Raw genomic sequence first — 15,816 nt, 5'->3', positions numbered from 1 at the left:
AGGGCTGTGGAGTCGGTAGATAAACGCTCCGACTCCGACTCCTCAGTTTCTAAATCTTCCGACTCCAACTCCCCGACTCCTACTCCTCTGTATGTATATACTATGCTAATGTATTTTCTACATCCATTGAAGGAAAGGAAGGCAACATACATGTCATTTCACCACAGAACTACTGGCTAGGAAGCCAACACTCTACTATAATGCCAGATTAAAGACAAACACAATGAAAACAAGGTTTCAAGGGTAGCGCATAGCGAAGGGGAGCCGACGGAGCTGAGAACACACCAGATGATTTTTCAGGCGTTTGACGCGTGATGACTCGTTGAACGTCCGAAAAATCAGCAGTGCATCTGTAAATGTATGGGGGGCTTTAGGCTAGGTTCACAGTTCCCTGTAACAGTGGAACACGACACAATGGAAAGCGGTGCTGCACCTTACCTGTGCATTACATCCCATATAGTGACGCATACAGTCAATGAAAAGCATGCTTCATGGTTACTTGACATGTTAGTTTTGTGGTAACATTATGCACTGCATGCATTGGGCTTTATTCTTACAGCAGAGAAGTAGTTCATTATGACTGTTTGTGAATTGGGACATTTCAACTTACTTTTTTAATTCCCATTTAAATTTAGTCGGAGTCGGAGTCGGTTAACTTTTTGCCGACTCCGACTCCAGGTACCCAAAATTGTCTCCGACTCCTCGACTCCGACTCCACAGCCCTGCTTATAACCATGAAAAACCATCCAAAAAACAAATGAACACACATTTGGTTTATGAATATATAATTTTTCTCTCTTACAGTAAGTGATACGATTTACATTAAAAATAGAATTTGACCTTTTTTTTTTAACCATTAACCCTTACATAAGGCATTGAAGTTTGAGGCACATGTTAGTTTTACTCTCATTACCTCTACAGAGAATAAAAGCCATACAAACATGAGCTCTACCTTTAAGAAAGCAGCGTTTGATGGTTCCACACCAGAATATTACTTTCACAGAAAGAACAGACCTACAGGTTAAAGACTGGAACACACACTCACTCTCAGGGCTTTTAAAAACAGACACACACATTACTAATCAATACCAAAGGAGGAAATCCCCTCTCACAGCAGCTCTACATACTGCCGGTCTAGATGTGTTTTGAATTTGGTGCATTAGATGTGCAAGAAAAGAGAATGATATAAATTGCTTTAAAGCAGGCAAATCCGCTGGACAGCTATGGGAAAAAATGGACGGGGCCGGTTTGATGGTTTGGGTCCTAGCAAGAGCTATCCAAAGTATTTTACAGCGTCTTAAAAAAAAAAAAAAAAAAAAAAAACACCAAGATGTCAGGATTGGTTGTGCGATGGAGGGACACTTCTGACATATCAGTGCAGGGTCCTGAAAGCGGGCTTCCCTTCTGCCCTAAAGTCCTGAGTGGGTCACATCCAACCCCAACTGTATCATTAAGCCCTCCATCTTGCATAATGTACAGGTTACTCACCCGGTGACGTTACGGCATGACATGCACCTGTACCCAGGAGCGGACTCACACTGACATTTAACCTGCTTAGATAACCTCACCCAGGTGTGGCAGGGTGCAGAGATCCAGAGCAGCATCGAGGAAGGGATCTGGGTTCGTGGGCTCTTTGGGTCACGCTAATAGAAGATCCTCAGGCAGGAGCTCAGGGATTGGCTGCCTCCAGTAGCAGAAGGAGCTGAAATCAGGGCAGTCGAAGGCAGAGCTCTGTTCCTTGCTCAGCAGGGGAAAGACGTGCTCCACCAGCTCGCTCAGCCGACAGTACCTGGACATGCCCAGTAGGCGGAGCCAGAGAGGCAGTCACATGATCAAGCTCCAGTATTGTAAATAGACCACACCCTCAGCTCCTGATTCGCCCCCGCCAAGACCAGAGAACTTACGAAGACTTGTTCCCTTTGGTCTGTTCCTGAATAAGCTCGCCCTTCGGGTTCACCGTGAATATCCGGCACTGTGGTACACCCACCTGCTCATAGGCCAGTGCATCCTGTAGAAACAAACAGGAAGTGAGACAAGGTATAAAGACGGGCACTGTCATTATACAGTCATGCTCAGTGACATACAAGCAGTTCTTACGTTACTCCTGTTCCCAAAAGCGGCATAGAAAGGTTGCTTGTTGGGAAGGAACAAATTCTTGATGTCAGTGAGACATGTGATCTTGAAGACCTCCGGCTTCTTCTCGATGACCTCCCTATAAGAAAGGGCTCGTTACACGGAGAGACATATACGGCAGCCAAAATCGCAACACTCAATGCCAATGGGTGAGAGTAAGGGAATGGGGCTTGCCTGTGTAAGGCAGAGAAGAGACTACTGGGAGCCAGCAGAAGGGGACCCCGGGGCAGAATGGTGCCCCCGTCGTTTACCCAGTGCAGGTAGCCTCGAGTCATATCCGCCATGCCAATGGCTCGCGCAGAGCAGTACAGGAACTTGTACCCATTCCTATGGCAACAGGAAAAGAAGAACTGACAACAGGATAGGAAGCCATGGAAACAGGACTGCCACAAGGTTGGGCAGGGGTGGGGTGGGGCATGAGGAAACTCAACCAACAGATCCCAGAAGAATAGAAGAGAATCGAAGCCCATTTCTGGCTTACTGGTGTATATAGTGGTAGAGCTTGGCAATGCCCTGGTGGGTCCAGTCCTTGCCCAGCTGGGGGAGGATGTGCCCGAACACGTCTGACCTAAATAGAGAGCGTCAGGGGGGCAGAAAACAGATCACCATACAACAGAAGACACCATTTCACCATGTGGCTACTTCCAGCACTCGCCCGAAATTATTCAGATTTATTACAAGGATTCACAGTGACTTAGAGAGAAACCCCAAAGTCGGGGGTAACCCCAGCTCGATCATGTGGTCTGGATGCAGACTGGACTCCCGACTATTGAGTGGTGGTTCATATGTTCTCCTAAAGTCGGGGTAACCCCAGCTCGATCATGTGGTCTGGATGCAGACTGGACTCCGACTGGTGGTTTATATATTCTCCCCAAGCTCTTGATTAGGCAAACCAGGGTTTCGGTTGCTCAACATGCGATTGTGTGTTGTGATCCACCCGATGACATTCCAAGGCATCCAGCCTTTGTACTTCATTGAAGAGTCTCCACTCACTGGGACCTTGTACTGGATAAGAAATTATGGATGATGCTGTACCTGGAAACCCTAACCCCATGCAAAACAGAGGTCCTCCACCCCACGGAGGTGAGCTCTACCGTGCATCACTGATGAATGGTGCCCTCCCGTCAGCAGTAAGGGTCAAACACGTACTTGGTGATGGTCCCGTCAATGTCGGAGATGACCACTTTGTCGTCCCAGTTCCACAGATAGATGGTGCCCTCGCAGCGGCAGGTGCCCTGGTACTGCGTGGTGATGCTGAAGGTGACATCGTTGGGGCCGTCCTTCAGCCTCAGGGAGACCTACGGGCAGGAGCACAGGGACCAAACAGATGAAGCTAATTCACCTGAAGGACCTTGTAGGCTAACAGGCCTAAGAGCATGATGAGTGCCGTTATAAGGTTCTCACAGTCCACCAGGACAGCTTTCAAGAGGTGCACCACTACATCTCCCCTGAAATGTCCAATATTAATCCTCAAAAAGGTGGAGATTTACCACCACCACCACCCCCCCCCACTCCACCAATTTCGTGGATCTCAACTATAACAGTCACAAAGAAATAAACACATGGATGGTAATACATAGCCACAGCAAGATGGACAGTTTTCCCATCATCTTACAATAGAGAACTAGCCAACCAGCCTCTGGTTCAGGGTGATTTGCGATTGGCTTGCAGGCACCTGTGAGCTTTGCTATTGGTTTCTATGCTGGGAAGGACTGGGCCTTACGATCTGCTCTGAGGAAAGTCTCAGAGACTTCTTATAGGCACGGGTAGCGGGAGGCTCCTGGTGTCCAGGTGGTCTGTGGTCCGGCCTGGCAGACACGTCCTTGTTTTGGGGTTCCTCGTCACTGGAGTCCCTGGCTTGGGCCCTGCAGGGTGCAAAGATGCACGGGTCACCAATGCTGGCTGACAAATACATGATGAATTACTTTATTCAAACAGGTAGGATCAGTTCACCAACCTTCAGGCACCGCAGTTCTACATGATACCAATAGAGGGCAATCATCTCACTCATTGTAGAGGTAGATGACACAACATGACAAGCAGGCCAATGAGACTCAATCGATATAAATAAAATGTCTAATTCTGCTGCCCCAGGCTGGCCCTAGAAGAAGCCCCATGTTGAGAATGCTGACAGTTCAGTTGTCATGGAAATGGATGACATCACAGTGAGACGATATTAACTTACTGGGAGGGGGGGCTTGGCTGCATGGGGGAGGGCTCCTCTCTACCCAGGGACTCCTTCGACTCCAACTTAGTCTCTGACTGGAGACAGGAAACGACAAGTGAAGGGAAAGACCAGCCACTCTGACGCACTGACTGAATGCAGGAATGAATTAAAGAATTTAACGCTGGTGCTTTTTTTTAAGGAATGCAGTGAAGGGATTTATGCATCCAGCACAAGTAAATGACATAGTGAACTCAGCTGGAACACAGAGCCACCTATGGGTCACCCTATACAACTTAAAACAAACTAACAATACAAAAACTATCCTTGTAAACCGATTTCTAGCAGAGGACCAGCACTTAAGCTGCCATGAACACCCAAGGTTGACACTCACAGCCCATGCGGCACTACCTGCTTGGAGGTGACATCGGCCCGTTTCCGCCAGAACCACCACCCTCCAGACTTTTTGGGCATCTTCTCCTTCACCCAGGTCTCCACGGTGCTCTGGAAGGCAGGGCAAGGTGGACCATCACATGGGCATAAATTGCAGAGGGCAGGCCTTCACACAATCAGGGCAGCAACATACCTTAGGCAAGCTCTTCTGGAAGGCCTGCAAGCTGAGCACCAATGGGGCAGCCAAAGTCCAGTTGTAGTACCTGTGAAAATTTAACCCAGTATCCAGAAATACACACCAAGCCTCTTACAATCATTGAGAGCCTTTAAAGCAAGATTACATACCTGTTCCCGATTTTGACAACCAGGTTGGGATTATCGATGATACTGGGGTTTTCCACGAACTCATGATATTTAATGATATGCTGCAAAAATTTCTCTACAAAACAAAGACATAAAAAGACCCTGGAGGAAAAAGGCATTGCTATGGTCTCCATAGCCAGGGCAGCCATAGGTAACACGGACACCTCAGAGTCACAGACACGTACCTTTGCAGATGTCTGCATTCTCGCCGAGTCCCCCGCACAGCGATAGCGTGACCTCTGTCAAGTCACTGGCGGAGTCGGAGAGGCATTCGGTCCCACTGTCGGCCCCCACGCAGCTCACTGACTGGGGTGGCTCTGCCCACCGCACAGGCTCCGCCCACTGTCTAGGACCAGAATCCACCTGGCTGCCATGAGTGGAGAGGATAAAGATCTGCCATTTTCCAAGACTCGCACAGCATTCAGCTAGTGGCCAAATATCAATGATCAGATAATCCTCCTTACTGAACCATTTCATTATGAATTACTTTCCAGGCTTATACTGCTGAATGATTATGGTTGCATCTGAAAGGTACTGAAACACCTAGTGGGACTCAAACCTATCCTTCTTGTCACAGCTCCAGTCTAAACCTAATTTACTCAAAACCCATTTACTGAAGAGCAAAACATTACAATGGAGAGGCCGTTCAGCCCAGTCATACGTTTAATAAGTAAAAAAATAGTAGGTTAACCCTCTGCAGTCTGTGGCCTCTCAGCCACCTTCGGGGTAGTCTGACATGCCTTGACATTTTAAAATATTTCACCTGTCTAAAAAGCATTTATCCCAAAGTGTTACATTTGCTTTTATTCAACACAAACTCAGCACCAACAATCTGAGACCACTTAAAATGTTATTCTATTTTTTGTTAAAATCAACTTTAAACATATGCTTTTCAAAAACCTATTTTCAGACATGCTTACACATTATAGACATTTCTAGGTAAGACTTTTGAGCTCTGAAGCTTATAGACACAGGGGTTGGCTACACATAGGTGAAAGAGACATTCTGAAATTTTATGTTGTTTGATTACTAAAGTGTTAGCACTTTAGACTGACACTTTTTTTCTCAAAGTCAGTGGCCTTCGCAATGAATATTGATGAGATAGGTATCCTCACACCTGTTCTTTAAAATGTGTATATGACAAAAACTCGCAGAGTTGAAACGGTTTGGCAAAATTTCTGTCAGATCCCTCCGGTGGGATGGCTGACTCCAGAGGGTTAATGCAACCTTAACCTTTAGCTTCATTACCAGCTATTTTGTGCAGTGGATCTACTCCGAGTTAATCTCCCACTAAATTCAATTTGTCAGGAGATCAAAACCACTCACCTCCTGGGGAAGTAGCGGGCAGCCACATCCGGGCCAAGCTCCTTCAGGTCATCCAGGTATATGTCCTCGGGGCCCTGGTGCTCACTCCGCTTTGGGACCCCTGTTTGGGGGGGTTGGGGAACGGCAGAAACATTGGGCACAGCACTAAGGATTCCTGCTCACTGCGAACACTGGAAAAGTCAGGAACCTGCTAGCCTGAATGCTCAGGTCCTGCACCTCCAACTTGTGGGCTGAAGCTTTGAAGCCCTGGAAATGGATTTTAGGGTTTTGGACTTCACTGGAGTTGGGAGACCTGGCATCTGTGTGCCCTGTGATTGACGGGCACCCCACTTCAGGGTATGCCCCAGTCTTGTGCCCTGCACTGGCTCCAGGCTCACTGTCACCCTGCACTGGATAACTGATGGCGCCAGGCTCACTGTCACCCTGCACTGGATAACTGATGGCGCCAGGCTCACTGTCACCCTGCACTGGATAACTGATGGCGCCAGGCTCACTGTCACCCTGCACTGGATAACTGATGGCGCCAGGCTCACTGTCACCCTGCACTGGATAACTGATGGCGCCAGGCTCACTGTCACCCTGCACTGGATAACTGATGGCGCCAGGCTCACTGTCACCCTGCACTGGATAACTGATGGCGCCAGGCTCACTGTCACCCTGCACTGGATAACTGATGGCGCCAGGCTCACTGTCACCCTGCACTGGATAACTGATGGCGCCAGGCTGATGGGTAAGAGAATGGAGCAGGGAGTCACCTTTCTTCTTGGAGGAGGACTCGCTGACAGGGCAGGCAATGGCCTTCGGTGGCTCAAGGAACTCCTTTGGCAGGCCCTTTAAGTTATAAATGGGGAGGGGTCTGTCATTTGTGGACTCTCCCACTCTGTGTAACCTTCTGCCATATCCATCTTCTCATACACACACACACACACACAAAGTGGCAGTCCTCACCCAGGTGGATTCTGGGAGCTCGCCCCATGCCCACTCGATGTGGGACTGCGCCCTCAGCAGGCTGTCGGAGGTCTTCAGTTCCAGCTCCGAGTCACTCTTCGGTGAGAACGTCTGTGGTCCGGCCAGACTGTGGTGGCACATCAGGCAAGCGGTCATAGACATGACAGACAGAGCGGCCCGGCCTGCTTCGCTGCAAAACCGCGACGGTAACTCATGGTTCACTGGCTGTTGGCCGGCTGTTGCCATGGTAACAGCCATTGGTAAGGATCTCACACACAAGAAATGAATAGGTCTTGAATCTTGGCCCATTAAGGATAATGCAGGGCTTTGATTCTAGGCTCTTCAGAAAGAAAGGTGACACAGACAGCGAGCACACCTGTGAGCGGGGACACAGTCCCCATCCGAGAGGGAGTAACTGTCCAGCGACTCGTGGATGGACTGTTTGTGCTCCTTCATCAGGCTGAGGGACACCCTGGTGAAAATAAAAAGCAGAACACACCTCTGACACCCCCCTAGTCACCCAGACACACCTGCATGATGGGATACCATCTCAGCCCGTGCAATATGTTACCTTGCACTCTGCATTGCCTGGTCCTCATCAGAGCTGAGGTCCATTTCAAAGATTTCCTCCCCACCAGCAGGGGGCGCCGGATCCTCCTTCCGATGGTCCGCCTTCAGCTTTTTCCTCCTTCGCTTCTTCTTCCTCGCCGAGGCCGTGCTTGGCAGTGGGTCCTCACTGCCGTCTCTGTGCTCGCCAGGGGCCCGACTCCACGGCCACTCCGGCTGCCCAAGGCCTTCAGGATCCGATGACACTGACCGTGGCTCCTGTCGCTTGAACGCAGGGTCTTCCATGAGTTCGGAAACCTGGTGGATGGGGACAGTCTCCTAGGCAAGCAAGACAAGCACATGACAGGATGAGCCACATCAGAGAAAAGTTTATTCCACAAAGTTCCTCTGTTCTTCCAAACCTGCTCATGGTCTTTCATAACTTCTAGTTTCTCCACCAGCTGATGGATCAGTGGGTCGGCCAGGCCTTGTGCAGCCATGTGACCATATCAGCTCAGGCTCAGATTTGAGGTTCCCACCCCCTCCGTCTTGCCAAAGCAATACCTGAACACCTTTGTGGAACATCAACACTCACATTTTGCTTCTCTATCTCCTCCACGAAGAAGGCCTCACCACTGTCTCCCAGCATCATATGCAGATCCACAGGCTCACCATTGACTTCGATATCAATCTGGGGAACCAAGGACAGATGCTTAAGGGTTAACGACCAGGTCAGCAGGGTATTTGGGGACAGGGTGAAACAGAGAAGACACCTTCGAGTCAGCTAGGTTTAAAGACACAGCCTGAATATACTCAGGATGAGTCATGTTCCTAACTCACCCCGCAGACTGACAGCCTGAAAATACTCAGGATGAGTCATGTTCCTAACGCACCCCGCAGACTGACAGCCTGAAAATACTCAGGATGAGTCATGTTCCTAACTCAGCCCGCAGACTGACAGCCTGAAAATACTCAGGATGAGTCATGTTCCTAACGCACCCCGCAGACTGAGCCCCTATCACTTACTCCCTGTGGTGTGAAACGAAAGAGCTGAGATTACAGGATTCTTCCAGAAAGCTGACACATTAGAGACCATATATCCTGAAGATGGTTTAAGATTGATGATTAATTATCCAGCCGAACATTTCAATGAGACCACAGGCATGCTAATTTTGCGGGAAAACAACAAAGATAATAACTCTTGAATGATATCTTGTAATCCCATTAGCTTCCATGATTTTTTTCTGCAACCATACTCCCAGCCACCAGAGGGCGCATCCACAGCTGACTATTTTCATTTTCATGGAAAGACTGAGGCGCCTGGAGGCCTTGGCCTTGCCTACTTTACCCAATTGATCTTTGTGCTGCTCTGCATTTCAAAGGCAAATCCAGCCACTCATGGTCAAGAAAGGCAATAAACTTACTTGATGTCAGAATGAAATCTAATTCATTCAGCACTGAAACAGAACACACATTCTAGGGCTCCACGAAACCATCTATCAAAATGTCACTGTCCCTAGAGGTTACTTTTTGAGCCTCACTGAACAGCACAGCAGCGTAAACCAACTGTAACCTAACCTAAATAAACAATATCTATATATAGTCATGTTTAGACTTGCATCATCTTCTGTGGCTGACCCTACAGGAGCCGTCATTCACTGTGCAGGAAAAAGCAGTCGTCATGGAGACCAAAAGGCATCCAGAAGTTCAAAGAACGAGTCCCAAACCTTAACGACACTCGACCGTCGCCCAGGGAGACGGAGGAGCCAGCATATCCTCCGCCTACTAAATTTAGCAAGGCTTTTCCATACAGAAAATAACGGGCCTACATGTGATGATAATTAGCAACTTTTAAATCCCTGCCCCCTTCAGGTCATGCTCCGCCCACCTGTGTCAGGCCCCACCCCCTCATGTTCACATGACTCTCACCAACTTCTCCTTGGAGTGCAGCACTCCCAGCTTTCCGAAGCGCACGTGAAAGGGGGAGCACTGGTAGGAGCCGTCCTGCTGGTGCACCACCACGACGTCGATGCAGCCTGATAGCGTGGCCGGGTTGATGCCCTTGTACAGCTCCCGCACCGTCACCAGTACCTGGCCCGCCAGGTGGCCCACGTAGTTCATGGTGTTCGCCTGTGGGGGCAGCAGAGAGGGGATGGAAGTAACGGGATGCCTCAGGGTCGTCCAATCAGAGGTCGGGACGACACTCCTCCAGAACACCTCCAGAAGGTCAAGGCTCAATTTCTCAAATGACACACTCCTCTAGTCGCTGCCGGTCACGCGAATATAATAAAGCTCACAGAACCACGTCAAAGGAGGTGAAGAGATGTGACTATGGGCACAGGCTGCTGTGACGTTTATTAGAGTGGAGAGAGACTGCTGATGGAGCACCGGGAAAATGCCAGGAGGATGAAGAGGGAATGCTGACAGAACATTTAAGTGACACCATAAAAACTACACAACCTTATATAAATTCCCTAACAAACACACACACACACCTGCGTTTTCACTGATATGCACTTTAAAGCTGGAAGTGAAAGTTGACACTGATCACAGGGGGACACAGTCCCAGAGGCGTCCTTCTACACCCCTGTGACACCAACAGCCGAGTGTCTTCACAGCCCACCCAGGCCCAGCAACCCCACACCAAACCTCCACCGGAGGGCGCTGTCATTGACCTCAGAGCCCTGGTCACCGTGCACATAGTACTAACACAGCTGCACTTTTACCCAGTGACTACACAGAACGTAAAAGCACATATTTACTTGCACGCACAGAACTATCACTGCTTATCTTAATTATCGGATTCTTTTCACATTTTCCTCGTTAATTTTTTTCCTTCGCTCTTAGCATCATAGCACTGTGGTGCTCACCAGAGTCCAGGATGCTTTCCTAGGCGAGACCTCACCCGGCTCGTTGCCACCCCCCTCGGGACCTTCCCTGGGGGGTTCCGGCTCCCCCCGGTGCTGGGTCGGCTTCATCGCACCCCGTTCCTCCTCGTCTGCCGGCGGCCGGCCACAGTCGCCGTGCTCGAACGCTGCAGCGCTGTTTGACCTTCCTACCATCCGCCACAAGACGAACCATCCCAGCCTCGCGGGCGCACCTCTGTTTACGTGAGAGCCCCCCCTCCCCCCCATGTCACACCGGTAGCCAATGGGATCAGCCCGGGGCCGACAGCTTCGGCGTGCAAGATAAGAGGCTGGCTGCGCTGATAACGGCCAGGCCAGGCAGCTCAGCACCCACCAGCCACGTGCCCCCCCCACCCCCGCTCACAGAAGCACTGAAACGCGCGCCAGACAGAGGGATACAAAACAGCAAACGGCTAAATCGATACCCCACCCAGCAGAGTGAACTGGGACGTGTCAGCAGGCACACGTATGACCTGGGTTCATCATCCCCGGGGGCCAGGCCACTAGCGCTTTGGTGGCCCCCCCGGGCTCGCCACCCATCACGGTTCCAGCACCTTCACCATGCATCTCTAAGCTCTCCTGGATCTTCGGTAACTCCGCCTCATGCATAGGACAGCCTTGGCCGTAGCGGAGCCAAAAGCCGTGAGTGACCCCTGAGATATTACACATTGACTGAAGCAGATTCTAAGTCAAACCCTGATTTCTGAAGGGTCTCAGAGGTTTCGGAGTTGGGGGGGGTGATAAGGAGTTGTGCTGCATTCCATTGAAATGGAAATTTCACCTAGAGCGCCCCCTGGCGTTGGAAACCCCACTCGGAAAGTCAGAGGAATCTACACAGCCCCAAGCTCAGCATTACAGATGGCTGTACTTTTATAAACCAAAGTTAAAGCTGTAGTTTCTTGCAGTTTATTAGCACTTACATCTTATTTGCGTCTCATTAAATCTGTGTTACACACAGTACTGTCCAACCACTATCTGTAGACGTGTTTCTATGGTGTTTTTATGCACGAAATATCATGAAATGTGTAATTATCCACTAATATTGCTAGCAGCGGCTAACAATTAACCAGGCTAGAACTGGAGCCCATTTCATTAAGCAGGATTTCTTGCTCAGCCGGATAACTTTTCAGATTTAAGGTGGTCTGGGCTAAATGCAAGAGAATGAAGATAAAGGCCGATTAAACTGCGCTAAATTAAATCCGACAAGCTAAGCAAGAATCTTGAAAAACGAGTCCCTGGTATTGCCAAACGGCTTTCTGACTTGCTGTACTGGATCGCAGGTAACTCAGGTATGACGTCATTCCCAGCTCCGACTGCCGACCTCCGCGCTAAATGGAACGCAGCATTAGTAGCAGCATTAGTAGCTGAAATACGACCCCAGTAACACAAGGGGGCGGAGCTCCATGAGTATTGTTACACTTGGGCTGCCAGCTCGCCACCCAATGGGAAGATGTGATAGAATCACCGCCCCCTGAGATCCGTCCACAGGGCAGGTCAGGTTCAAGGCTGCCAGCAGGCAAACAGCAGCTCTCCCGCACGAGAGCGGGTCGCCCTCCGGTGCCGAGGTCGGAGTCTCCGCCACTCTGAGCCGCGGCTACACAGGCAGCCTGGCGGACGAGTGAATCGGAGTATAACTCACCGAGGCCAGGAAGCAGGTCATGGGGACCGTCTGGAGCTCCTGACCTGTCCGGGTCATCTATTTATGCTGCTATTCCATTAGTTACAATTATTTATTTAGTGCATGCTTTTGTTCAAAGTGACATACCAACAAGGCAGGCATTTAGAAAATCCACACGTAAACAAAATGCACCGCAACACACAGTGCCGGGGGCAGGGGGGGTTAGCCTACAGCCCTGAGGTGTGACTGTATTGCATTGGTCCTATTTTAAAATATACACACACCCAGTGACAGCAGGACAAAAAGCACCTCATCTTGGTCTCATCACCCCACAGCCCAACGCGGGGCTGCGGTTCACAGGGGACATGAGCCCACAGCACAACACGGGGCTGCGGTTCACAGGGGACATGAGCCCACAGCCCAACGCGGGGCTGCGGTTCGCAGGGGACATGAGCCCACAGCCCAACGCGGGGCTGCGGTTCGCAGGGGACATGAGCCCACAGCGGGGCTGCGGTTCACAGGGGACATGAGCCCACAGCCCAACGCGGGGCTGCGGTTCAGAGGGGACAGGACCCCACAGCCCAACGCGGGGCTGCGGTTCGCAGGGGACATGAGCCCACAGCCCAACGCGGGGCTGCGGTTCAGAGGGGACATGAGCCCACAGCCCAACGCGGGGCTGCGGTTCGCAGGGGACATGGGCTCACAGCCCAACGCGGGGCTGCGGTTCGCAGGGGACATGGGCCCACAGCCCAACGCGGGGCTGCGGTTCAGAGGGGACAGGACCCCACAGCCCAACGTGGGGCTGCGGTTCACAGGGGCATGACCCCACAGCCCAACGCGGGGCTGCGGTTCGCAGGGGCATGACCCCACAGCCCAACGCGGGGCTGCGGTTCGCAGGGGCATGACCCCACAGCCCAACGCGGGGCTGCAGTTCGCAGGGGACAGGACCCCACAGCCCAACGCGGGGCTGCGGTTCGCAGGGGACAGGAGCCCACAGCCCAACGCGGGGCTGCGGTTCACAGGGGACATGCCCGGGAGTTTCCACAACCCCTGGCAATGCTCCGACACCAGGGGAGTAGTTAGACATGAATGGATAGGGGGGCTGAGTCTTTATTTGGGGGGGGGGCAAGGCCCCCCTGAAACAGGCCTAAGACACCCCTGCCCCACACCATGAATTAGGCTACATCTCAGGTACAAAAAAAGAAAAATATTACTCATTTAGTTACTCTAACTGGACTTTGGACTTTAACTGTCAAAACCGAAAGGCTGTAGAATTTTATAACGGGGTATAAAGCCCACGTAAGGGGAAATGACGCGAGACTAAAGTGGAGCTGTGTCCGCGAAAGCAGCTGGATAAATTATTTACAGACCGTGGTGTAAGAACGTCGCTGCCGGCTCCAGGGACAGCGGCTACTGACGGTCCGCCCTGTTCTCAGATCAGCTCGGCGGCCCCCCAGCCGGCCCCTTAAGGGCGGCTCTCCTGCTGCCTTTTCACTGAACACGTTTTAATTAGCACCTGCCTGACAGCTGAAAAGGCCGAGCGGGCCAGTGTGCTATTAAACTGTAGAGGAGAGAGAAATCACTCTCCGGCTGGCAGGAAGCGGCGCTGCAGATTAAGCATATTATGCTGTTTACATGGGGATTTCCCTGGTACTGCACTACACATTTGAAAAGCATTCAGCTATTCTGCAAACTTAAAATTGTCCCTTGATGTATTACCGTCCCATCCAGGGTGTATTAATTGCGCTTCCTTTCATAAGCACTGATCACCACAATTATAATTACATAGGTGTAAAACTGGACAAACTGTGACGTTTTGCTTGAACTAGAGTACGGACAGGTTTGGGAAATAACAGTACAACACTGCACCAAAAAAACACTTCAGATTTACAAAGAGATCAAGTAGCACTTAGGCTTAAATTTTGAGCAGATGTCAGTATATCGACATAATTCAGGCTATAGTCCCTAAAATACTACGCCTCCCGATGTAAGGGTCCAGCAATGCAGCAAAGGTTTGCATTGAGTTATAATGGAGCTTGTCTGAACACTTGTATGTGGGCAGCATGACGTGGCGGATCGTACCCCCCCACCTCACTTTCCTTCTCGGTGCAAAATAGTTTCACCACATAGGTGTAAAAAAAACCCGACAACTGTGAAATGCAAAAAAAGCCACAGTTCGGACCCCCGTAAACTCGCCCATGCCTGGCTGGATTATTTTTGATACCTGACTGCTGAGCTGGCATCGAGGCGGTCGGCACTCGCTAACTAAATCTTCTTCACTGGCCTGGGATCAGTTTTGCAGCTTTTTAGATGTCGCATGCAACAGAATAACCGGCAAAATGGAAACGGATGTTACTACACAAACCGATAGTGGATCAGAAACAGAAATGGGCAAATTGTTCGTGCAAACTAACCAGCTGCCGGAAAACAGCCACAAAATCGCCACCACCGAACGATCCGGACTAATCAAGGACTAAAAAAAACAACAAGGGGTTAAATAATAAGCAGATCGCGAATGAGACAACTTACACGGCTCGATAAAACACGATTTAGACTCCAAATGGCGCCGGCCGGCCGCTCCGGTCACCGCCGGTGAGCAGAGGAACAAGCAGCCGTTTTCGGAACACTTACCGAGGTGCTGCGGTGCCTGTATTTCGTTTCTCTCCCCTTTTCCCCCAGGGCCCCAGAAGCCCGTATGGCACCGCTTTCCCCGCTGCCAGCACCGGGCAGGCTGCCCTGCCCCCGTTACACCCCCATTCATTCGCGGGGCGGTTCATTCAAGCCCCGATCGCCAGATCCGGTTACATCCCGCTGACGGTGACAATAAAAGCGCCGTCAATTAAACCCGATAATTAAGCACTGACGTTATGAATGGAGCCCGCTAAATTAAGCTCTTAATGTCGGATATTATAAGCTGTAAATTAAAGTAACGGGCTATGTCTGACTTGTATGAAATATATAAATCTATATTTTTGTAAGAAATATTTATATTGTAATAAAGAAATTAAAACAAGGAGTAGCTATTACAAGCGTGAGATTTTAATAGGCCTAATATATTGTGAGCTTTAAAATTGCAAAGTATTGTTAAGTTATATATAATGAAAACTTCCTTAAAACTTATTTAAAATGCAACCCAGAGAACACTTCCCAAACCTGCTTTGTCGTCCTCACACGTTGAGCCTTGTACTACCCATTCGGTTTCACCACGGAAATAAAAGGAGACCTCTGCCTGGAACTAGACTGTTCAATTCAATTATATCTTTTATATATAGTGCCTTTCAAAACACAGTTGCCAAGGCGCTTGATGAGGATGTGTGGCAACTCATTACTACATCTTTACAGAATGGTACATGAAAAAGGGAAGATGGAAAGAAAGTATGAAAGAAGAAAAGCCAGAAAACAATGGAGAAGAGGAACCA

The 15,816-nt window shown here is 50.1% G+C and overlaps 1 protein-coding gene across 5 annotated transcripts; it reads right to left on the bottom strand.

The window, feature by feature from the left end:
• Positions 1-768: 768 nt before the first annotated feature.
• Positions 769-15,795, bottom strand: LOC111852540 (phosphatidate phosphatase LPIN2-like). 5 transcript variants are annotated; one of them, XM_023828579.2, is made up of 20 exons: positions 15,551-15,795; positions 9,803-10,003; positions 8,469-8,564; positions 7,899-8,212; positions 7,704-7,799; positions 7,328-7,454; positions 7,135-7,210; positions 6,380-6,479; positions 5,239-5,420; positions 5,036-5,129; positions 4,884-4,953; positions 4,709-4,801; positions 4,319-4,395; positions 3,857-3,998; positions 3,283-3,431; positions 2,615-2,701; positions 2,308-2,460; positions 2,098-2,212; positions 1,905-2,008; positions 769-1,789 (listed from the first exon to the last, which is right to left on the bottom strand). In XM_023828579.2, the coding sequence occupies exons 2-20, from the start codon at positions 9,992-9,994 to the stop codon at positions 1,639-1,641; spliced, it is 2,418 nt and encodes an 805-aa protein (XP_023684347.2). In that variant the 5' UTR covers positions 9,995-10,003; positions 15,551-15,795; the 3' UTR covers positions 769-1,638. The 5 variants fall into 5 exon arrangements, with proteins under 5 accessions (XP_023684347.2, XP_023684345.2, XP_023684348.2 ...); XM_023828577.2 differs by lacking the exon at positions 15,551-15,795 and adding an exon at positions 15,029-15,509; XM_023828580.2 differs by lacking the exon at positions 15,551-15,795 and adding an exon at positions 14,927-15,004.
• Positions 15,796-15,816: the final 21 nt, after the last annotated feature.

The sequence above is a fragment of the Paramormyrops kingsleyae genome, chromosome 4, assembly GCF_048594095.1.
Source record: "Paramormyrops kingsleyae isolate MSU_618 chromosome 4, PKINGS_0.4, whole genome shotgun sequence".
NCBI classification, from domain to species: domain Eukaryota; kingdom Metazoa; phylum Chordata; class Actinopteri; order Osteoglossiformes; family Mormyridae; genus Paramormyrops; species Paramormyrops kingsleyae.
Note: the sequence above shows the minus strand (reverse complement) of the source record. Positions and strands in the feature narration are given on the sequence as shown.